The sequence below is a fragment of the Peromyscus californicus genome, unplaced genomic scaffold (genome assembly GCF_007827085.1).
Source record: "Peromyscus californicus insignis strain IS unplaced genomic scaffold, ASM782708v3 Scaffold_20__1_contigs__length_68692818, whole genome shotgun sequence".
NCBI classification, from domain to species: Eukaryota; Metazoa; Chordata; class Mammalia; order Rodentia; family Cricetidae; genus Peromyscus; species Peromyscus californicus.
This window is the reverse complement of record NW_026294503.1, coordinates 3,705,719-3,728,510: the sequence shown is the minus strand read 5'-3', so window position 1 is coordinate 3,728,510 and position 22,792 is coordinate 3,705,719. Positions and strand designations below refer to the sequence as shown.

At 42.9% G+C, this 22,792-nt stretch overlaps 1 protein-coding gene across 2 annotated transcripts in view; it reads left to right on the top strand.

Annotated features, from left to right (window-relative positions):
* Rnf19a (ring finger protein 19A, RBR E3 ubiquitin protein ligase) overlaps positions 1-22,749 on the top strand; it is a 53,344-nt gene extending 30,595 nt beyond the window's left edge. For both annotated transcript variants that reach the window (XM_052747622.1, XM_052747623.1), the window contains exons 4-10: positions 103-247; positions 2,525-2,687; positions 7,537-7,651; positions 8,156-8,317; positions 9,798-10,011; positions 11,310-11,453; positions 12,565-22,749. In XM_052747622.1, the coding sequence (XP_052603582.1) occupies positions 103-247; positions 2,525-2,687; positions 7,537-7,651; positions 8,156-8,317; positions 9,798-10,011; positions 11,310-11,453; positions 12,565-13,258 (1,637 nt within the window). In that variant the 3' untranslated portion in view covers positions 13,259-22,749. The remainder of the gene's footprint in view (positions 1-102; positions 248-2,524; positions 2,688-7,536; positions 7,652-8,155; positions 8,318-9,797; positions 10,012-11,309; positions 11,454-12,564) is intronic.
* Positions 22,750-22,792: the final 43 nt, after the last annotated feature.

Genomic DNA, 22,792 nt, shown 5'->3' with positions numbered 1-22,792 from the left:
TTACTGAATGTAATTGCAAAGATTTGTTTGGGCAGTTTTACAGCTGCTAATCTGGAAACCATTTCTACACACTTTAAATTTTCTTGTCTGTGTTCCTCATAGCTGATGATATAAAGCCGTGCCCACGATGTGCTGCTTATATAATAAAGATGAATGATGGGAGCTGCAATCATATGACATGTGCTGTCTGTGGTTGTGAGTTTTGTTGGTTGTGCATGAAAGAAATATCCGATTTACATTATCTAAGGTAAGCTTATGGAGAGAACTATTTATGAATAGACTTTACATTGTATATCAGAGTTTTTGTTTTGAAAACAGTATGTCTTAGTTGGGTTTTTATTGTTATAAAGAGACACCATGACCACTGCAACTCTTATAAAGAAAACATTTAATTGAGGTGGCTTACTTAGAGTTTCAGAGGTTTCTATTATCCTCAGGATGAGGAACATGAAGGCCTGCAGACAGATGTGGTGCTGGAGCTGAGAGTGCTACATCTGGCAGGCAACAGGAAGTCGACTGACTGTCACACTGAGGGAAGCTTGAGCAAAAGAGACTTCAAAGCCCGCCCCCACAGTGACATACTTCCTCCAACAAGACTACACCTACTCCAACAAGGTCACACCTCTTAAAAGTGCCACTCCCTTTGGGGGCCATTTTCTTTCAAACTACCACATTCCACTGACCCCCAAAGGCTTGTATCCATATCGTATTGCAAAAGTACATTCAGTCCAACTTCCAAAGTCCCCATAGTCTATAATAGTTCCAAACTTGTTTCAAAGTCCAAAGTGTCTTCTGAGACTCATGCAGTCTCTTAACTGTAATCCTCTGTAAAATTGAAATAAAAAAGCAGATCACATACTTCCAACATACAGTGGCACAGGATATACATTACTATTCTATAACACAGGAAAGGGAGCAAAGCAAGGAAATTCTGGGCCAAAACAACACTGAAAACCAGCTGGGCAAACTCCAAACTCTGCATCTCCATGTGCCACCACACCCAGCTCTAAACTTTAATTCATCTTCACAAGTTAGAAACTTAGCTGGGTAGGATCTTGCCCTGGGGTCACCACTCTCTATATTCCATTTCTTAATCCATTTATCTCCTTGAACATAGGATTTGGCTACATTCCACTCCCAGGTGCTCTTTTTCTCCTCAAAATTTGCATTTTGTAATTTACCCTGCTCCCCTTGCCCCTTGACACTATAAATCTTCATTAGAGTTACCACTAAACTAAAACCACACAACAGAGTTGTACTAGGCTGTTTTGAGATTTCTTCTGCCAATGAAATTAATCCAAAACTCTCCACTTTAGCCTCAGATAGACCCTTCGGACAAGGGCAAAAGGCAGCCACTTCCTTCACCAAAATATCACAAGAACAATCTCTAGGCAACATACTAAACTTCTCTGAAACCCCTTGAGTGACGCTACCACCCCCTGACAATTTCAGTAACTCTTACACTTCCACTCTCCTAATAGTATGGCCCATTAAGCAACAATTAAAGCATTCCACTTCTTCCATAACCCAAAGTACCAAAGTCCAAATTCCTCCAGACAGAAACATGGTCAGGCCTATCACAGCAATACCCCAGTCCCTGGTACCAATTTCTGTCTTAGGGTTTTATTGCTGTGAAGAGACACCATGACTACTGTAACTCTTATAAAGGAAACATTTAATTGGTGTGGCTTGCTTACAGTCTCAGAGGTTCAGTCCATTACCATGAGGACTGGGAGCATGATAGCCTACAGGCAGACATGGTATTGGAGCTGAGAGTGCTACATCTTATAGGCAACAGGATGTCTACTGACTGTCACACTGAGTGAAACTTGAGAAGAGACCTCAAAGCCCGTCCCCACAGTGACACACTTCCTGTAACCACACCACACCTACTCCAACAAGGCCACACCTAATAATGTCACTTCCCTTTGGGGGCTGTTTTCTTTCAAACCACCACACAGTATTAACCTAAGTATTTTTATTCTGAGGTTTATAAGTTACTTAAAAAGATGGATTGTATTCCTATTTACATAAGTTTAAAAACTACCAAGTTATACTTAAATAACTTAGATAGGAAATAGAGGTTCCTTTGTTTTTACATTGTTATTGTTGAACTTTAGTGCTAATATTTGCTACTCTATACAATTAATCCAGCTCTTAATTTTCTTATAAATAAATTTTCTCATTTAGGCCCCAACATGAATTTATGATGTAATTACATACTTGTGTGCCTAAAATGGAGATAAAATAAACATTTTATTTTACATCAGTATAGTCTTCAGAAACTGAGGTTTTGAAGGTCATGGAGAACTATGGATAAATTTTAAATCATAACTAGCAATATCTTGTTCATGTAACTTAAAGTTGTGTCTTTAATATTTTGGCTTTTAAATGAACCCAAAATACACAAAGGGGGGCGGTGGTGGTTAAGTATGAGAGACTCCCTTCTGCAGTTGTTGCTCTGGTGTGTTGTTGTCATCTGTTGTACTGTTTCTGAACAGCCACTGTATGGTTTTCCTCTCAGTCCATCAGGTTGTACTTTCTGGGGGAAGAAACCCTGGAGCCGGAAGAAGAAGATCCTGTGGCAGCTGGGGACCCTTGTTGGCGCTCCGGTCGGGATCGCGCTGATAGCCGGCATTGCCATCCCTGCCATGATCATCGGCATCCCTGTGTATGTGGGCCGCAAGGTGAGCTCTTCTCCTAAATGGTTGGCGCGTCTTCTTAGAACTGAAGTGGCTTTGCTTTGTTTTTAACACAGGAGTTGGTTTTAGTTGGTTGGTTTTCTTTTATTTATTTATTTTTTTTTGGTTTTTGGAGACCGGGCTTGGCCTCGAACTCACAGAGATCCGCCTGCCTCTGCCTCCCAAGTGCTGGGATTAAAGGTGTGCGCCACCACCGCCCGGCTGGTTTTAGTTTTTCATTATGAAAGTTTTGGACTGGGGATGTAATTCTGTTGGTAGACTTTTTTCATGGAGGAAGTCCTGGATTTGATTCACGTAAACTGGGTGTGGTGTCCCATACCTGTAATTCCAACACTCAGGAGTTCAAAGTCATCTTCCGGATGCAGCAAGTTTGAAGCCAGCCCATATATCTCAAAAATAAATAAGTAAACTAACAAAAGTCCCCATTTTACACAGTAAACGCTCAGTGCTTGGCAAGCTAATATGTGTGCATAAAAAGCAGCCTTCCTTTGAAACTGTTACAGTCTGCACTACAGATTCAATGCCTGGTATAAAGTTTTGAAGGATAATCGACATTGTTCTCTCTTGGGTATATCCTTTTAAAGTTATTTCTGTAAGATCTTCAAGATAGAAATTCATGGCTGCATAATTCGTGCCCTCAAGCAAAGAATAGTTAACCCGTTCTTTAGTTCTTTACTCTTCAGTTCAAAGCCTTTCCACCTCCATTGTATGCTGCTGTTTATAAGTACAGTTTACAAGTTATAACAGTCTATGTGGTAATCCAGACACCGGCATTTTCTAATCCTGCCATTCTCATCATTAGCTAAGCAGTCACTTCTTTGGGAGAGTTATGGGATAACTTATGAAGTACTAGGAAGCCTGTTGCCATCTAAATTAAATTAATTGAATGTCAAGAAATTACATGATCCTAACACAGTCAGAACAAAGAGAACAGTTTTTCAGAGGGGAATTAATAGTTGAAAAGCCCAAACTTTAATGGCAGGTGATTTATAAGCCTGCATTAGTCTTTTTTGGGGAGGCAGGGGTGTCTCACTGTATAGTCACTATATAGTCCTGGCTAGCCTGGAACTCACAGAGATTCCCCTGCCTCTGCCTCCCAGAGGGAAAGTGTGTTTCATCACACCCAGCCATTGAGGGATCCTCATGTAGCACCCTGGGTATTTTAGCTTCTAATCGATGTGGTGAAATAATGAGTTTTACATTTACTTGGTTATGGTATGTGTGTGGACACATGAGTAGAGATCAAAGGACAGCTGCTGGAATTGGTTTTTTAACCTCTACCGTGTTGTTCCAGGGTCATACTCTGGCTTGACAGCAAATACTGTTACCCCTCTGAGCCATCCTGCCAGCCTAATACTGTGGTTTAGAAAAGGGATTTGGGTCCAGGTGAATGAATTCAGTGTATGAAGCCATCATAGATTTCAGTCTAGCCAGTCGGACACCCAGTCCTGGAGAAAGCACCAACTGGAGAGGAAGCCGGTGCTCTTGCCACGTGACCGCTGTTATTAGACAGTACTTAGGCTGACTCCAGCTGTCTCCTTTGTGTCCTTTAATTCTGTTTCTGAGCTCTGCTGCTAAACTCAGGGTAAGAATGATCCTCTTCCATAGACAGCTGTGTTTATTTCATTGACATGAGTGTTTGCCTGCATGGATACCTGTGTACCATGTGTGCCTGGTGCTTGCAAAGGCCAGAAAACAGCGTTAGGTCATAGAATGGCGGTTCTCAATTTGGGGGCTGTGAACCCTTTATGGTCAAACAATTCTTTCATCGAGGTCGCCTAAGACCTTCAGAAAACACAGGTATTTACATTGCAGTTCTTAACAGTATCAAAGTTACAGTTATGAAGTAGCAACGAAAATGATTTTGTGGTTGGAGGTCACCACAACATGAAGAACTGAATTAAAGGATCAGAGCATTAGGAAGGTTGAGAACCACTGCTCTAGAGTTACAGACAGTTGTGAGCTGCCGTGTAGGTGCTGGGAGTCAGACTCAGTCCTTTGCAAGAGCAGTGGCATGGACTGTTAACTGCTGAGCCATCTCTTCTAGCCCTGAAAATACAGTCTGAAAAACAAAACAAAAAACATTATTTTTTAATTAGTTTTGATAGAAAGGCATATAGCTTCTTGGTAGGTACTTACCTAATTTGTAGGAGGTTCTGTGTTAGATCATAGACAGCACAAAAACAAAACAAAAATTTGTTTGTGACTGGTGAGAAACAGAGATATTTCTGTTGATTGTTTATTTCAGAAGGGTCTTAAGTGAGTAACCCTCTAAACTCAATGAGTGGCGCCCCTCTAAACTCAGTGAGTGACGCCACAGCATGGCGTCACTCATATAGCGTGTGCAAGCGCCTGGGTTTGATTCCCAGCACTAGAGAGAAGACAAGTTATCTCCAGTATGAGAACTGTTGCTCTGACTTAAAAAAACTTGACAAGAAAAGGGGTTTATTTGGTTTAGCTTTCTCATCACGGTTGATCATGGAAGGAAGTCAGGACAGGAACATGGAGGCAGGAACTGAAGCACATTCCTTGGAGGAATACTGTTTATTGCTTTTTTTCTTATACAACCCAGGACCACCCACCCACCCAGGGGTGGCACCACCTACAGTGGACTGGGCCCTCCTATATCAATCACTAATCAAGAAAATGCCCACTAGTCAATTTAGTGTGGGCATTTTCTTTTCTTTTCCTTCCTTCCCTTTTTTAAAAAATTTTCCAGGCAGGGTTTCTCTGTGTAGCCCTCCTCCATCCTGAAACTCGCTCTGTAGACCAGGCTGGTCTCAGACTCAGACATCCACTTGCTTCAGCCTCCTGAGTGCTGGGATTAAAGGCATGTGCCACCATGCCAGGCTTAGTGTGGGCATTTTCTCTGTTAAGGTTCCTTCTTCCCAGATGACTCTTAGCTTGTGTCAAGTTAACAAAAAAGTTAACCAGGACAGAAACTGATTTTAATAATTTTTCATGTAGAATACCAAAGAGATTTTTATCAAAAGCAAAACTATTTGCTCAGGTACTTAGAAGTAGAAGGGAAAAAGAGAGACTATCCACACTGGCAGCGAGTTTATGGAGTCACAGCTGGTGACCCAGTACTCCGGAACTAACGCAGGGTGCAGCAGCTACAGGCCGGCTAGTCTGCGGCGCTTTTGTCCAAAGTTGTGAGGGGTTTGTTGTTCCTGGTGTTAGTCACACGCGCACCTAAAGGGCGAGTTGATGGAGTCATTCTTTAATTTTCTGTGGTGTTTGCGATCTGCATTAGCAGGAGAACCTAGTAAATCAAGGAAATGCCTGAAAACTGAGCTTTTGGGTAGAACAAAAGCAAAACATGCTACAAGAATAACCAGCTAGACCTGCCTAAAAGCCCAGCGTTTGTGAGATAGCGACGCAGGCTCAGAAGGTCACCCTTGGCTACGTGGTGAGTTGAGGAGAGAGCCTGCGCTACGTGAAGCCAGTTCTTCACTGAGGGTTTGGGGCCTGCGGAGGGATGGCTTAGTGATTAAGAGCACCACTGCTCTTGCAGAAGAGCTCCCAGTACCAGCAGGCACCCCACAACTGTCTGTAACTCTAATCCCGAGGGATCCGATGCCCTCTCTTCTGGCCTCCGTGGCCACAGGGCACATACATACATGAGACAAATATACATGTAGGTAAAACACCCATACACATATAATAAATAAAAGTTTTTTAAAAATGGAAGAAACTGGAAGGAAAAAAATTAGCAAACAGAAACAGTTAAGTTGAACCAAAAATAATAGGATGATGTGGTCACTGTTACTCCACACGTGGGGTAAGGATGCCAAAGTTGATAGGCTTGTGGTGTACATCTCAGTACTTTGGGGGCCAGCCTGGACTGTATATAACAAGGTTCTGTCTCCAAGAAAAGGAAAGGAAGAAGGGGGGTGGGAGCAAAAGTTGATTGATGGAGGATGTTTTTCCCTCAGCAGCCTGTCCTCACAGATCTACCCTGCGTATGTGTAGGCTTGGCTTTGCTCTGCCACAGGACTGTGTCCAGGAATGGCCTGGAAAGGAGCTGCAGGAAAAAGAATGTGGAAAGGACCTAGCATCTTACTATAGAGACTGACTGCCTGCCTGTGTGGTTTGGAGACTGCTCACAGATGTCATGAAACAGATGGGAAAATACCCTTCTTTAGTTTGCCTCTTGCAGGGCCCAAGAACAAAGCTACTAAACTATTTCCCAGTTTCATGTAATAAGTCACAAGCCAGTCTTAGGGCAGTAATTGTGTTTATGAATGTGGACTATGCAATGATGCTAAGTAGATTTAACTCCTATTCGCTGGTAACCATTACTTTCCTTTGTCTTTACTTCTTTAAACTGTAAATAAGTAGATAGGATTTGGGGTCATCTGTTAATAATTTTCTGTCATAACAAGGTGTCTGGAAAAAAAGTTTTACTTAAGTGATAATTGTTTCATACAGTACCTTTTTAGACTCAACTTTTAGGAGTAAAAAAGACTGTGGCACCCTCTCCTGGGGGCTGGTGCAAAGGAATCCTATTTAGAAAGAAACCTGTGGAACTCTAGTATTGTTTTTGAGACAGAGTCTCATGGTGTAGGCCAGCTTTGAACTAGCAGTGTACACAAGGGTGATGGTGAACTTCTGACACAGGCTGAATCTCCTGAGCCACTGCCGCCCTCCTTCTCTGAGCAGGTCCTTAGTAAGGAGTGAGGTGTGATGCTGCAGTTACCTTGAAGTAGGGCATTTGACTGAAGTTGTGTGAGAAGTGACTTCAGCTTTCTTGTGTGTAAAAGACTATTTCATTTAAACTAAATATGCAATGTTTTTCTTCTCTAAATTTCCATTCCCTTTTAAATTTAAGATTCATAATCGCTATGAAGGCAAAGATGTTTCAAAACACAAGCGGAATCTGGCCATAGCAGGTGGTGTAACACTGTCTGTAATTGTATCTCCGGTGGTAGCTGCAGTGACTGTAGGTAAGAGCATGCTTTAAAACATTACCTCAGATCTTGGGAAGTTGACAGAAGAGGGATTTCTAACTTGTATGTTGCTGTGAGGATTACTTTTAACATGAAGGGTGGTTTAAGTACAACTTAGAGGAGGATTCACAGTAACTTCATTAAAAGTGCTGTAGACTCCAGAACCTAGTTTTAGGGCCAGGGCTCTAGCCCAGTGGTACAGCACATGCCTCAGGCACACATATAAGGCCTTTAGGTTCAATCCCCAAGAACCTATTGTTAGGATAGCTGGTGGATAGCCCTTCCTTCCACTAGAGTTCAGAGACTTGCACTTAAAAAGTTCACAGAATCTGTCTGTCCCTCTGTTACCTGAAGCCCACCTGGGAGTCCTGCCTTTGCTGTGTGCCAGCCTTTGCTGTGTTCCTTAGAACCCTGTGCACCTTCTCCTGAAAAGACCTACACCTCATATTCCGTGATTCAGGTTTTGGTTTCTAATATGCAATTTCATTAATTCCCTTTTAGGCATTGGTGTTCCCATTATGTTAGCTTATGTCTATGGCGTTGTTCCAATTTCCCTCTGCCGCAGCGGGGGTTGTGGAGTCTCAGCAGGCAACGGGAAAGGGGTGAGGATTGAGTTTGATGATGAGAACGACGTGAATGTTGGTGGAGCTAACACGGCTATGGGTAAGTCCTTTAAACAGGAAGAGACGTGCTTGTTTCCACTGTCTTCCGTTACCTAGGCCTCATTATACGAACACTGGCTCACACACTCTCCCTCTCTCTTCCCTTTCCTCTCTGAGACAGGGTCTCACTGTGTAGCCTTGGCTGTCCTGAACTTTGGTGTGTAGACCAGGCTTGCTCTGCCTCAGATGTGCTGGCATTAGAGGTGCATGCCTGACGGCCTGTGGTTTTCATCCGGAAGCATAGCTGTGAAAGGACCTGTGAAGGGCATGTGTGAGAGAGGATGGAGTGATTCTGGGTGCTTAACTCTTACTGAGAATACATCTGGGACTAATGAGAACCTTTTCATACAGTGTTTTGCTTGATACATGATAAACTAGTATGAAAAGGATGTAAAGAGTAATGCAGTTAAAAGAATTGCAGATGGTCAATAAACCAGAAATGTCTTCTGTATCATTCAAAGAAATACAAATTAGAACTGTAGTGGGCAGAAATATTGAAGAATAAAGGCTCCACACACTGCCGGGGGAAGTGTTAGTTGGCCAGCTTGCTTGTTCTGTATCCAGCAGTTTTTGTCACATGTGTTTGTCTTTGTAAATGTCTAAGAATGAAGCCCTTTTGTACCCCTGTGCACCTCTACAGTGTTTCAGCCAGGTCATCAGAACCCTGTCACTTTTCTTTTGTGTACCTTCTCTTGAAGACTCTTGATTGTCTACATGGGGAGCAAGGTGTCCAGTCCTAATTCTCATGTTCTGCCCTTCCCGTCCTGTCTTATACCACCTTTCCTTGAAGAGGACAGTTAATACTCAGAGCTCTTTCTGGGCTTTTACACTTGTAGTTACCTCTGTCTGAAATCCTCTTCTTTGGAATAGTTGTATGGCTCACCTGTTCAGGCCTTTGAGTCTTATAGTGTGACCTTATGAGAGGCCTTCCCTGGTCATGCTGTGAAGCAGTGTGCAGAGATGACACCCAGGCACTGCCCTCACTCCCGCTCCTTCCCCTCGGCTGGATTTCCTCATCGCTTTGGTCATGTGATTGGATATGTACTAGGAACTCAGATACTGCCATAAATACGTGCATTTCTCAGTAGAATTAGAATATAGTCATAACACATCTTGTGATAGTTTATAGACAATTAGAAGTGTGAACTGTATCTAGAAATCAACTTTTGTCCGAATCTCATTGATCTAGAGAATAGGATCTCTCACTGGAACCTAGTGCTGGCAAGGAAGGCCTTTTGAATCATTTGTTCATTTAAAATTCCTAAATCTTCTGGACTTAGCAACAGCAACAGCAAACAGTGACCATCTTAAATTTAGAGCCAGTCTCAGACTGAGCTGTCCCCCTGCAGTAGCTCTCTGTGCCTAACCGTGAGTGTGGTTTGTGCTGTGTCGTCTGCTGTCCTTTCTGAAATCACGTAGGAGTCTAAGGCAGGAAAATGAGTAATCATTCTTCTTCATTTCTTGAATTACTTTACATCTAGACACAACATCAGTAGCAGAAGCAAGGCACAACCCCAGCATAGGAGAAGGGAGTGTTGGTGGTCTGACTGGCAGTTTGAGTGCAAGCGGAAGCCACATGGACCGAATAGGCACCATCAGAGACAACCTGAGCGAGACAGCCAGCACCATGGCCCTCGCTGGAGCGAGTATAACAGGAAGTCTGTCGGGAAGTGCCATGGTCAGTTGTTTCAACAGGTAAGACATAGCTGTTTGCTTTGTTTGTTAGATACAAGACATAAATTAGATGAAAAATCTGAATACAAAGCATGATAATTATCCTAAGGTTAAAAAGTACTGTGTTTGGTACTTACGTTGGAATACAAGGTAAGTCCTGAGAACTACCGTTGCACTTGATGAAGTTGATCTGATAAGTGAGTGCTGGAGCTGCGTTTGTGGACACTGAAGGAAAGGCCGCACTTAGCCTAGACTGTTTCTGTGGTGACAGCTGGATGTTAGGAGTGGGAACAAGTGGAGTCAGGATACCCAAGACGGATGAAGCAGGACTGGAATAGTTTGCCTGCTGCATCCTAAAGTGATAATGGTCAGCTCTCACCAAGTCCTTTATTGATACCATGGAGATAAGGAGGAGAAATTAACGTTGATCTTACCGTGGTTGGCTTGTTTCTCTATTCACTGTTCGGTTTATTAGCTTCTTTATGTGGAGGAAGGTAGGCGAATTAAAAGTCGTATTTATCTTATTTTAGGTAGGTAACAGTTGGATAGAAGCTAAGTTGTAGTGGTATATGTTGTTACCTCTCATTACAGAATCAAATGTGGGCTGAAGTTGTTTATTAGCACCCTTTCAGTATAGGATTTCTTTTCATTATTATTTGAGATAGAGTGTGGGTTGTACTCTGTGTCGTCTGCTGTCCTTTCTGAAATCACGTAGGAGTCTAAGGCAGGAAAATGAGTAATCATTCTTCTTCATTTCTTGAATTACTTTACATCTAGATACAACATCAGTAGCAGAAGCAAGGCACAACCCCAGCATAGGAGAAGGGAGTGTTGGTGGTCTGACTGGCAGTTTGAGTGCAAGCGGAAGCAAGCCCTGGTGTAGCACTGGCTAGCCTAAAACTCACCATATAGGCCAGGCTAGCTTCAAACTCACTGTGACCAGCCTGCTTCTGTCTCCTGTGTGCTGAGATTAAAGGCATTTGCCACTACACCCAGTTAATAGAGGATTTTCTATTTATTAATTGATCTATTATGTTTATTGATTAATATATTTTGACTTTGTAGTTTGTACTGAAACATGACAAAGGACTTCATCCTAGTGAAAATATACTGGAGGTCTTTAAATTCAGATCTGTTTTATTTTGTTTTTCCTTTTGGTAGTATTCTCTTGATCTCTCTTTGATGTTGTTTAATACACCACAGTAAAATCTGCATAATCAAATAAGTGGGAACTGAAAAACTAGTGTCCACAATTTCGATATGTATTGTGATTGCTGAACTATACACGACTGGAGTTGATGTGGTGCCTCCTCTTCAAGGTTGGAGGTGCAAGCAGATGTCCAGAAGGAGCGGCACAGTCTAAGTGGGGAGTCCGGCACAGTGAGCCTGGGGACAGTGAGTGACAGTGCCAGCACCAGAGCAATGGCCGGCTCCATCCTGAACTCCTACCTCCCTCTGGACAGGTAAGAGGAGGTGCTGGTGAGCCTTTAGAGGGAACTGTCTCTCCTACTGGGCAGGTCTCCAAGAAAACAGTGAGGTGTTCAAAGGAGCAAACCCGTCTGGGTAGAGAGTACATCTGTGCTTGCTCAACGCTGGGGAGAGGGAGAACGGGCACTGACTTCTAAGTAATGTAGGTTTGGAGTTGGTAAATAGTGAAAAATGTTCTGAAGTTAGGTCATGGTGATGGTCGTGCCCAGAACAGAAAGCAACACTACTTTTTTCTTTTTTGTTTTTCTGGGTGGGTTTTTTTTTTGTTTGTTTTGTTTTGTTTTTCAAGACAGGGTTTCTCTGTGTAGCTTTGGAGCCTTTCCTGGAACTCACTCTGTAGCCCCGGCTGGCCTCGAACTCACAGAGATCCGCCCCGACTACTATTGTAAAACTTGAAGCATTAAGGGGCTGGAGAGAAGGCTCAGCAGCTGAGTACTTGTTCCAGGTCTAGAAGACCGGGTTCAGCTCTGCACCCACGTTAGGTGGCTCACATCTCCTGTAACTCCAGTTTCTGGGCATCTGAGGCCCTCTTCTGGCCTCTGCTGGCACCTGCTTACACATACACTCAGGTACAAACAAATACACATAAAATAATAAATCTTTTTTTAAAAAGTGAAACATTAAGACAGTCTTTTGGGGCTGTTCATGACAGTGAACGCCTTTAATCTCAACACTTGGGAGGCAGAGGCAAGCAGATCTGAGTTCAAGGCCAGCCTTGTTTACATAGTGAGGTCAGCCAGCGCTGCCAAAAACAAAAACAGGAACAAAGACAGTCCTGTTTTGTTTGTTTGTTTGTTTGTTTGTTTTTTCAAGACAGGGTTTCTCTGTGTAGCCCAGGCTGGCCTCGAACTCACAGAGATGCGCCTGCCTCTGCCTCCTGAGTGCTGGGATCAAAGGCTGCACCACCACTGCCACCAGCTGGCTAAAGACAGTCCTCATCTGTGTTAGTAGAGTAGCCTGCACTGGGATGTTCCAGAAGCTTCTTATGAGGCTTTGGTACTTCATAGGAAAGCCCCTCCCTCCGCCCTCGTCCGACCAGAACAGAGCGAAGCCAGAGCAGTTTCATGTTTGCCTGTCTCCTTGCAGAGAAGGGAACAGCATGGAAGTGCAAGTGGACATCGAGTCAAAGCCGCTCAAGTTCCGGCACCACAGTGGCAGCAGCAGCGTGGAGGACGGCGGTGCTGCCCGGGGCCACACCGGAGCGCCAGCCGGTGGACTGCCCGAAGGGAAGGCTGGTGCCGCCAAGTGGTCCAAAGAAGCCGCCGCAGGGAAAAAATCAAAAGGTGGTAAAGTGAGGAAAAAGGGGAACATGAAGATCAACGAGACCAGAGAGGACATGGATGCGCAGTTGCTGGAACAGCAGAGCACGAACTCGAGTGAATTTGAGGCGCCGTCCCTCAGTGACAGTATGCCGTCTGTAGCCGACTCCCACTCTAGTCATTTTTCTGAATTTAGCTGTTCAGACTTGGAAAGCATGAGAACATCGTGTAGTCACGGTTCCACGGATTGTCACGCCCGCTTTGCGACTGTGAACACCCTTCCTGAGGTGGAAAATGACCGTCTGGAGAATTCACCCCATCAGTGCGGCAGTTCTCTGCTTTCCAAAACTGCTTCCTGTTCAGAAGGCCCGCAGCCGATTCGTGCGGAAGAGCTCGGCACCGGCAGAAGCGGGGTGAAGCCGAGTGGGGATTTGTGCTTTGGCGATGCACTGAAAGAAACAAATAACAACCACCCACAGCAGACAGTGGACCTGAAAGTTGCCATTCACACTGAAATTTAGGCCCGTAATGCTGCAGAGAAATAACCACTGAACAGCCTTGTTTGGAGCTGGTTGAGCCATGTGCGACTGTTAGGTTTAAGTTACCAGCAAAAGCCAGGTTTCATAATCATAATGCAAATACATTTTGTATGTTCAGCAAAGCATTGTGTTTCATGTGGATATTAATTACCAAATTATGAAATGAAGGCTTTAAAAGTGCATTATTAGGAGAATCATAACTTAAGCAAAAGGCATGTTTTGTGTTCTTGTCACAGAACACTGCTGATGCACACACCTGTGTATTTAGATAGAAATTGGCTTCATTATAATCAGACGATCCTCACGCTGTTCTACTGCATTCTTAAGGAAAATGGAGGCTTGGGGTGAGTGGTTAGTGACATTTTATTGAAACCACTAAGGATGGTGTTTGGAGGAACTCGGCAGGTTACTCGGTGTGTGATGCTCTTCGTCACATTTCTCTTCTAGCTGAGCTTCCGTTTCCTTGTTTCTTCACATGCAGTGTGGAGACAAAGCTTCATGCAGCCCGTTGTAACCATTGGATACTTAGACACTTGAGCAAGATTGTGGCAGTTTTTGCACAACTTTGAAGTAGAAATACTTGGTACTGTTACATAGCTCATCTGTTCTTCATGCCGTTTTAGAAGAAAAAGGTAAAAGTAGGTAATTAAGTATCCTGACCACAACAACCACGACATAAAACTACAAAGTGAAATCCCATTAGGACCCAATACCACAAAAGTCACCTTCACTGAGGGGAGTTAGTGCCCTTTGACTCCTGGTGCCTTTGGGAGAGACTGGGTTTTACAAGCCTAGTTATTTGAGGATTTTGCTATATCATTTCCCATAATGTCTTCTCTAGTTACCTTGGATTATATAGAAAAATACAGGAAATAGATAAACGTGAATGTGATTATTAACTATGCTGAAAAAGTATTCGCCTACCAAAGACACACTCAGGCTTTAGTAAATTTAATGTTACATAACCTCAATTTTTAACTTGTCTATCTTTTCGAACCATGAAATCAAAGCAATGCAGAGCTTGCACCAAGCTTCTTCAAAAGGTCTATGGCTTTGTTTCCTTTGGCTTTTGTTTATGGAGGATGCTCAGCTGACACAAGCAGAAGCTGGCCACAATACTGCCTGGACTACTCCCTTCCCACGGAACTCCCAGTAGACTGACCTCACAGCAGCCACATGCTCCACTTTAGGTGTTGCTTTGAAGTATTGCCATGATGGTGCTACTGAGCATTTTCTTTTGATAAAGGAAAATGTCCCGGGCTGCAGTTGTTCACCGTCGTTTCCTCACTGCGTCCATTAACTTGCTTGTATAACACTAGTGCCAGTTATTTTATTTGATAATGCTTATTATGGTATTTGTACATTTGTTTGCATTCCAGTTTTGTTCAATAATGAGTGTGTAAACAGCATACATGAAATAAATGTAAATACTAATGAATTTGGTGCGTGCACAGAAATTTTTACAAGAACAAATACTCATTTGGTGTATTAGTGGGCGTTTTCTAGAGGGACAGAACTGATAAAGTGAATATGTATGTAGAAAGGAGATTTATTGTGGCTTACAGGCTGTGGTTCAGCTAGTCCAACAATGGCTCTCTACCAATGGAAAGCCCAAGAATCTAGTAGCTGTTCAGTCCATGAGGCTGGATGTCTCAGCAGGTCTTCAGGATACACCAGCGAAGTAGGCTCTAATGCCAGTAAAGGAAAGGACTTCACTTCTGCAAAGGGCAGAAGCTTCCTTCTTCATGTCCTTTATATAGGCTGCTGGCAGCCGGTGTGGCCAGATTAAAGGTGGATCTCAGAAGATCCAGATTAAGAGTGGGTCTTCCCATTTCAAATAACTTAATTAAAAATAACCCCTCACAAATGTTTCACCTGCTTGGGTTTTAAATGAATTCCAGATGTAGTCAAGTTCACGACCAAGGATAGCCATCACATTTGCTATATAGCAAAATTCATCAACATTACAAGCCATTGAGATGATTCTGGTCTCAACCCAAAAGAAAATATTTGCTGAACTTTTCAACCAACAGCATTAGAAACCAACCTTTTTCTCCGTATCAGATTCCCACCTTTACCCCAGGGAAAAAAAAATGATTTTACGAGTGAACTGAGGCCAGGTGTGGTGGTGTCCTAGAGGCAGAAGCAGGAAGATCTCTAAGTTCAAGTCCAGCCTTGAACATAGTGAGCTCTAGCCCAGGGTTACTCATTGAGACCCTGTCTCCAGAAATGAAAAGAGTGAGTTGGAAGCTAAGGATGGGGCTCGGCTGTGGAACACTGGCCTAGCATGCTTGAGGCTATGGGTCTGATGTCTAACACTACCTTCACCCCACCCCAAGAAAAGATTTGTTGAATTTTATCTGAGCAAAGAGACCTCTTGTTGAGTTGTAGAATAGATTGTCACTGTAAATTCCCACTGTAGGAAATGAACCCAGAACTTTTAAATTCTCACTAATGGTTATGAAGTCTCTTATAACCTTTATTTAGCCTAATCTCTGTGAATACGTCGACATTTCTACAGAAGTCTAAAAGTTAAAAATGAATGGGAAAGCCAGATACCTTTTAAGGACTACAGCAAAAGTGGTGTCGTTAAGACGCCAGTGTGCCCGTCGGTCTTGCCACCCTCTGGCGGAGCCTCTCTGTACTAGTTACTTGTCTGGTTGCTGGGACAACCCCTGGCAAAAGTAATTTAAGGCGGTCCCAGAGTGCCGCCTCCTGGCGGGAAAGCCCTGGTAGCCAGAGCTTGAGGCAGCTGGTCGCATTTCCTCACAGGAGAGGCAGGTGATGAGTGCTGCCGCTCAGCTTGTGTTCATCCCACTGGCAAGAAGAAGACCACTGCCACAATTTAAAGCCAAATTTGAATCAAGCTTTAAATACTGGCCAGGTGGATGGACTGGCCAGGGCATTCCAGGGTTCCCAGGAAATGGTGACGAGTCACATTTGCCAAGGCTTATAAAGGCAAACCCATAAGGTTATGCATTTCCCATCAGGTCCAGAGGCATGCATATCCTGACGTATTTCCTACCTGTGAACCTCCCTTCTACATCTAGTCATGGGCAAGTGTACATATATACCGCCTACATATTCAAGCCTGTCTTGTGCTGATGGGTCAAACAAACAGGACAACCAGGAACTTAGTCTTTTCCTTTTTTAATTTCATGTGCCTTGGTGTTTTATCAGCATTCATGTCTGTGTGAGGGTATCAGATCCCCTGGAACTGTAGTTTAAGACAGTTGTGAATTGCCATGGGTGCTGAGAATTGAACCTGGGTCCTCTGGAAGAGCAGCCAGTCCCCTTAACCGCTGAGCCATCTCTCCAGCCCAGGAACTTACTCTTGTTAACTGTCTTAACTACAGACAGAACTCTTAGCCTGCGAGGTGTGTTTTCCCGTTTTGGTCTCACCCTTCCTTTCTCCTTTTTCATTCCTGGCCCCCAGCCCAGGGAGGACCCAGAGTGAAGGTGGGTTCACACTGGTTATCCTCGTCTTGATAATCCCTCACAGTATACCCAGAAGCCTGTCTCTTGGGAGAATCTAGATTGTCAAATTGACATTGTTAACCATCACACTCAAGCTCACTTGACAATGAGCCAGACCTTGCAGGGATAGCTTCAAAAGTGCCTTTGTCTGCAGGCCCGGACTTGGATTAATTCATGGAGGACAGTTAAATTAAGGACCAAGTCAGATTCCTCTAGAGTTTAAGTGAAAACCAGCCCCCATTCACTGAAATATTTTATGTGATTTTATTATTTTGTGTAGTGCAGTGTTTTGTCTGTGTACCATGTTCATACAGCGCCCTCAGGCCGGAAGGGGGTGTCACATCCCTTGGGACTGGAGTTACAGTTGAATGAGTTTCCATTTATGTTAGAGCTGAGTTGTTGCTTTGAAGTCTGTTTTGGAGCCTGACCTGCCCTAACCTATGCCCTTGACTTGTTTGACCCTCCCTAACCCTCAGTCCACATGTAGACCACATGGTGGTTTTTGAGACTTTTCTGTATTTCCTTATCGCTCCATTGTCTCTCTTCTGCAAACCTGCTTTGCAAGTACTCATGATTTTATTCCTTAAAAAGGGCCCAAGAAATGGACCCGGGCTGTTCTCTTTAACCCAACTTAGAAGGCAGTCTGCTGGACAGCTCTTGTGTGCACCCCAGTAAAATCAAGTTTGCTTCAAATTTGGCTCAAGATTGTGGTAGTGATCTTACCACTCCCTGGCTCATAATTTACCAGTCTTATTTGTGCTGGAAATTGGAATAATTTAGAAATATCTAAAACTTAACATCATTTATTATCTAGTTAATTAGAGACTTAGATCACTAAAGGTTAAAGTTTATGTTAAAAGCTGTCATTTAATTCCTACATGACAGCTGGGTGGTGGTGGCGCACGCCTTTAATCCCAGCGCTTGGGAGGCAGAGGCAGGTGGATCTCTGTGAGTTCGAGGCCAGCCTGATCTACAGAGCAAGTCCTAGGACAGGCACCAAAACTACACAGAGAAACTATGTCTCAAAAAAAAAAATTCCTACATGACATGATCAAAATAAGAAATCTTGCCCCATGGATTATTTGGCCTTTCTCTTTACTCATCTATTCATGTATGTGGTTCTTTTATTGCCCTTGTCTTACATATCTCTCATTTAGGTAAATCTCATTGCCAAGAGTTAGTGTTCACATAGTGTTAATCTTGAGTGACAAAAATAGTTCCACTCTGTCCACAGCCATTGGTTCATTGGTAAATAAAACTTAACTTCCAAGTTAAGAAGGACCTGTAGACAGAAACTGACCCGCAAGATCAGTTAGTGGGACGTTTAGAGGTGAACCTTGGAATTGAAGTGGATGTCCTATAGGTAGGCAAGTCTTGTTTTTGTTGAAATGTCTTGGCTATTGTTGGCATTCTACATTTCCACAAACAGCTTAGAATGACTGTCAAGTTCTATCTGTTCTGACAGAGTCTGCAGCTGTCTGTAATGTCCTCTATATCTTGTTTCCAGGTACTGCTCTGTTACAGTATTACCTTTTTAAAATGGCATTTCCTGTTTGTAACTAATGCTAGAGAAAAATATCTGATTTTTGAATAATTTTGTTTCTGAGGAATTTCATTCTTTTCATTCTAATAGTTCCTGATTCCTGGAAATATACATATAAATTGTGGGTTTTTTAATATTTTTTAAGGTTTATTTATTTATTATGTATACAGAAGAGGGTGCCAGATCTCATTACAGATGGTTATGAGCCACCATGTGGGTGCTGGGAATTGAACTCAGGACCTCTGGAAGAGCAGTTGGTGCTCTTAACCTCTGAGCCTTATCTCCAGCTCCGTGAATATTTTTATTTAAAAACCTTTATAGCAGACGGGCATTGGTGGCGCACGCCTTTAATCCCAGCACTTGGGAGGCAGAGCCGGGCGGATCTCTGTGAGTTTGAGGCCAGCCTGGGCTACCAAGTAAGTTCCAGGAAAGGCACAAAGCTACACAGAGAAACCCTGTCTCGAAAAACCAAAAAAAAAAAAAAAAAACAAAAAAACAAAAACAAAAAAAAACTTTATAGCCTCCCAAGTATAGCTGCCCAAGTTTCCATTCACAGGCAGTCATGCCTTGCTATTGAGTTTTGTGGGTGTTGCATATAATAGATGTCTCGGCAGTGTGTTTTGACTATAACGTTCAGACCTTCTGGCCATGAGCAAATTCTTCCCTAGCCTTACATTGTACTTACAGTCTTAGTTTTTATTTTTATTTATGTATTGGTGTTTTTTGAGATAGGGTCTCACTATGTAGCTTTGACTGGCCTGGGATTTGCTCTGTAGCCCAGGCTGGCCTCCAAATCATAGAGATCCGCTTGGCTCTCCCTCCAGTGCTGAGATTAAAGGTATGTGCCACCACTACGTCCTTCCCTGTGAGCCTCGGTTTTTTATTGTTTCAAACATACCATTGATTTTCATGTATTGATTTTTCACCCATACACCATAGTCCTATCTATACCTGTTTGTTACAGATACTTTCAGATTTTCTCTGTAGATAATTGTGTCTGAAAATACAGCTTTCCTTCCTCCTGTCTAGTCTGGATACCTTTTGTTAACATGTTTGGCATTTGGCCTGTTGTGCTGACTTCAACTGCTGATACAGTGAGAACTAGGAACGGAGCATGGACATCCTACCCTGTTTTTAATCACAGGTATTTACCCGTCCACTTTCCTTAGCTCTTATTCATCACAGTAAATTCCCAAAAAGCTCAAACTGTTGGCCTTTTAGAATTGGTCAGAGGACCTTGGGTTTTACCTCATTTTCCACTACCTAGGCAGCTCGCTGTCTCTGTCTCTGTCTCCCCCCCTCTCTCCTATCTGTCCGTCTGTCTATCTATGTATCTCTCCTTTGCTTTTGTTTGTTTTTCTCTCTCACTTTTTAGAACATTGAGATACAGTTCACATACCATGAAATCCACCTTTTAAAGTGTTCGATTCAGTAGTTTTACTCTATTGAAAGGTTTGTACAACCATTATCACTAATTCCGGACCATTTTCACCCCCATCATCGGTTCCCCTTGCCTTCTCTTAGTTCCTGCCCACTTGCCTTCGGTTTCTGATTTGGGCATGTGGACATTTCTTATGTGCAGACTCATGAAATTTGCCTCCTGTAGCTTTGATTCCAAGCCACGTCCAGCAGCACAGCTCCATCACTCCTCTTACGGCTGGGTAGCATCCTTGGTGTGGCTGTATCATTTGTTCACACAGTTGGCAGTGGGTGGTGGACATTTCAGTTGGACCTGCTTTTTTTACTATAGTTATGTTCCTGTGAATTTTTGTGACCTTTTATATGAACATATATTTTGTTTTCTTGGGTTTGGGAATTACTGGGCTAAAAGTAGTTTCAAGTTTCTGGGAAACTGGCAGTCCACCTTCTGTTCTCAGCAGCACTGTGAGAGTCCAGCTCCTCCACACTTGCCAGTACTTTTGACTGTCTTTTTGTTGTGGCATTCTAGTAAACTCTTGTGCAGCACAGGCTGAACCTTTCAGGGTTTACCTTATTCGGGGCTGAAACTTTGCCAACCGAATAAGCTCCCAACACATCACTCAGTTGTAGGAAACAGTCATTCCTAGTACACAGACAAAACTACTGACCTAAAAGAGACAAAATGGCATGGAGCAAAGTTTTAAAACTTGACTTTTAGCCAGGCAGCAGTGGCGTACACCTTTAATCCCAGCACTCAGGAGGCAAAGCCAGGTGGATCTCTGTGAGTTCAAGGCCAGCCTGGTCTACAGAGTGAATTCCAGGACAGGCTCCAAAACTGCACAGAGAACCCCTGTCTCAAAAAACAAAAACAAACAAACAAAAAACTTGACTTTAGGCACTATTAAAACCCCAAGGAGAGACAGTCAAGCTGCTTTGCCAGGGTCTTGTCCAGCTCCTTCCTGTCACAGTGGTACAGATGTGGTGGCAGTCGTGGGCTGTTTGTGCTGCGTGTGACCCTGGGGAGTCTGCACCAAAGCACTTCTTCCTCTCCGCTCTTATGGACTGGAGTCTATTTCAGAACTTAGCTTAGATTTTATACCCTTGTCCTTTTTAGTCCCTGGGTCCCTTGAACACTCCATTGACACTTCTGTTTTTCTACTAGAGAGTCTTATATTTGATATCATTGGTTTTGGTTGGTTGGTTTTGGTTTTTTGTTTGGGTTTTTTTTTTTTTTCCAAATTAATCATCAGCTTATTTAGGGTTATCACCACGGGTGCTTTATTCTGAGGGTCACAAATAGTTTAGGACCCTTCTATATTAGTTACTACACGTGTAGCTTCTGAGCCATGGGCTGGCCATGTGTTGTAGCCATCCGGGGGCTACAGGAGCTACCTCTAGGTCCTTCTCAACCCTTCGGATGCTCTGGTTCCCACATGACTATGCAGGCACTCCAAGTATGGGTTAGAGTTTCTCCCCTCAGAGACGTCTCTGCTCTAACCTTGGAAAGGAGCCTTCTAGATCCAACAACTGGCACTCAGCATCCTGGTCCAGACCTGCTTATGGTTGTGTTGGGAAGGTGTGCAGCGGCACCTGCCAGCTGTTACAGGACTGTGTCCCAGGAGGGGGCGCCAGAGTGCCAGCATCAGCCCCTTGTCTGGTTGTGTTTCTCCTGAAGAGTATTCCTATATAATAGCATGTGGATAGCATTCAAGGCAGTGATGTTCCTATCCTCTTCCAATAACATGGATGAAAGCAATTGTCATCCATCCCTGATGAGGATATATTCGGAGAAATACATCATAAGGTGATTAGTGTGTATGTGAACAGCAGGGTGTACTTGAACAAGCTGTTGTAACCTCAATAGATGATACAATCTTAAGAGACTGCCATCATGTATGTATACATAATGACCCATCATCTACTGTTATAAAAACTTAAGAAGGAGAAACATGTATTTAAGGACTAGAGAACCAATTACAATCAATCAATTAGGTTCTCAAGTAAAAACAAAGGAGAGAACCGTTTGAGGGGGGAAATCAGCAGTTTGAAGGGTACCATTTATCTGTGATGAGTCTTAAATACTCTAATTGTAAAAAAAAAAAAGATATGAAAATGTTAATCTTTCACTTTAACTTTCAAATGAACAAATAACTCCTGAAAAAGAATGCCCGTGGAATACAGAAGTAAAGGACAATACACCAACTAAGACCTGAATGCTAAGGCTGGCGAGATGGCTGTTTTTGCAGAAGACTCACGGCCCAGGAGCCTCACGTCATCTCAGACTCCAGTCCGGAGGGTCCAGTGCTCTCTGCTGGCCTCTGTAGCCTCCATGAGGTGCATATGCAGACACTCGGCACACACAATAAATAAAGAAATGCATCTTTTCAAAGGAAAAAGGAGAATCCAGTGACCTTTTCACTTTACTTTTTACAGTAAAGGAATAAATACATAATAAAACAGAAAACAAAAACTTGGGTGGGGACATCTGAGTGTTTGGGAAATAAGGGACAGGGTGGCAATTCCAATGAAAATGAAGGCTGAATTTGTTTCATGCAGTTTTATTGCTTACAGGTCATATATATAAGGAAAGTCACGTAGTAAAAAATGATTGGAATTTTGGCAATTTTTATTAGGCAATGTTTGCTTTCATATTAGAAAAAATAAGTTCCTTGTGGCTCTAAATTAATAAACTAATAGTGATCTTATAGACATGTGTTGTATTTCATCTCAACTGACAATAAGCCACTACTCTAACATGGATTTTGTGCATATCTGAGTGGGATAGAAAGTGGTAGAATCATCACTGTTAACATTTACTTTTAAAGAACTAAAGACATTCATTCCTGTCAAATTTGAAGGAACTGCCCAGGCAAAGAAATGTAATTTAAATTTTTTACTGGTATATCATCGAAAGAAAATATGTACTATAAATTAGAATGTAATTTGCCAAGTTCTGAATATAGTTATTAAATATAAAGGTGTTGTCTAAAGAAGATAATATTTACAACAAATAAAAACCAGATTGTGGAATATATATATTCTGGATATAAAAATAAGTACAATGTCCAACAGTCCAA